We start from the raw sequence: 1,710 nt of genomic DNA on the forward strand, positions 1-1,710 counted from the left end.
GAGCCCTTCTTCGATGCCGCTCGCTGACCACCGTGTCTCGCGCCAAAAACGTGACAAGGACATGACTCCTCACACAGCTGGCACGTGGACGCCATGTCAGTGCGCATTTTCCAAAGGTGGCGTGCGGGACCTCGTTAGGACTGGCCGCTTATCGCATGCTTATCATGCTTACTTGAAATAGAACATATCTTTAACTGTCGGATAATTTATCAAGATCCATCGTTCAGTTTCTAATTATTGAATATGCGTCATCTACTGATGAGTATTAGAGTTCATTACTGAAAGTTTTCACATACGTAGCTCAATTAAAATATATGTAACATTATATTTGAAATAAAGAAAACAGAAAAAATATATAATTCAGTGAGAGACGTAGAAAAGCAAAGTATATTTTGTTCTAACACAGTACTGTTTTATCATTCTTTTTCATTAAATAATTCGATAATTTTTGTCAGTTTTATTAATGATGATAATGGTGATTGTCGTCAATACAATGTTCTTAGAATCTGTTATGCTTTGCAGCACCAATATGGATATCACTGATAACTTATTCTTTATCGCATTGTTGTTATTGTTCGCCTCAAGTGTAACCCCGCTCTCTCTGTTGCAGACTGGCAGATGACACAGCCGGGTGCCTGGCTTGAAGCTCTGGAGATTCCCCCGCGGCCGCTGGCTTCACGGACGCTGAGCGCCGACTGACATGGCTGTGGGAAAAGAATCCATGCTGGCGGCTCATCTCGCCAGGCGCAAAAGATTTTCGACATCACACAAGAAAACAATACATTTTAAACGAAATGACTGTCTTCAACAATACCTAGTCAGCACCAAGGATACTGGAGAATAAGCGAATTTCAACATATTATGCTTCACTTTCCTCAAAGTGCGTCGTCGAAGAGGTCATAACGGGCAGTAATTTCTGAGATAATTTAATTCCCAAAGGAAGAATGTTATGACATAGGATTAGCACTTCGTGAGAGCAAAGTTAGCAGTCAAAACAATTAAGGCATAACCCGCCCTCCTCCCAAAAAAGGGAATCAGGGTTTTCATTAGACTGACTATGCTGACGTGGTTGGAGGGGAACTGCGACTCCCCTCGCGGCCAGGAATCCAACGCCCACTGCCAACGAACTGCCTCCATGGTTCCCCCCGCGGTTCTGCACTTGAATGAGAACCTCCCGCGGCGAGCTAATCCTGTGCTGTTGGGAGGCCACGCCTTCAAGAGAGTGCAGCGGAGGAGCGAAAGCGAAGGGCATACAACCGGTGCCGGTCCAGATGCGGACGAAACCTTCGTTAGGTACACAAAGGCGTATGGAGTCGCTAGGAATCCAAACCAAAGCCACCTCAGCCATTTTCACATTTACCCATTTACTCCTGCAGCCAACCAGTGTCATTGCAACAATCAAAGCTCTGATAAGACAGGTCTCTCTAGTCAAACCGAATTGCTCAATAACACCAACCCTATGATTCTCACTCATCAAGTACATAACCATTACAGCTATGGAAACTCACCGATTATCAATGAATGTTCCTTAGAGGGCTTTTACTTTTCCGATCTCAGTAGCGCTTACGGCAAATGCCACATCATTCCCGGAAATCCGAAAGGCCAGATACTCCCTGCTAACTGTGACAGCAAAGTCAAGGGGGAATGGCATGAACCTGTCCGTCCATATCCATTATGGAAACCATTCCGTCCCAGCAAACACCCAGCCTC

General features: G+C 45.1%; 1 protein-coding gene across 1 annotated transcript in view; it reads left to right on the forward strand.

Annotated features, from left to right (window-relative positions):
• Positions 1-735: 735 nt before the first annotated feature.
• LOC119569090 overlaps positions 736-1,710 on the forward strand; it is a 2,385-nt gene continuing 1,410 nt past the window's right edge. The window contains 1 exon segment of the mRNA XM_037917408.1: positions 736-1,710. This exon segment is cut by the window's right edge and continues 176 nt beyond it. Coding sequence (XP_037773336.1) covers positions 1,058-1,710 — 653 coding nt within the window. The 5' untranslated portion in view covers positions 736-1,057.

The sequence above is a fragment of the Penaeus monodon genome, unplaced genomic scaffold (genome assembly GCF_015228065.2).
Source record: "Penaeus monodon isolate SGIC_2016 unplaced genomic scaffold, NSTDA_Pmon_1 PmonScaffold_12474, whole genome shotgun sequence".
NCBI lineage: Eukaryota > Metazoa > Arthropoda > Malacostraca > Decapoda > Penaeidae > Penaeus > Penaeus monodon.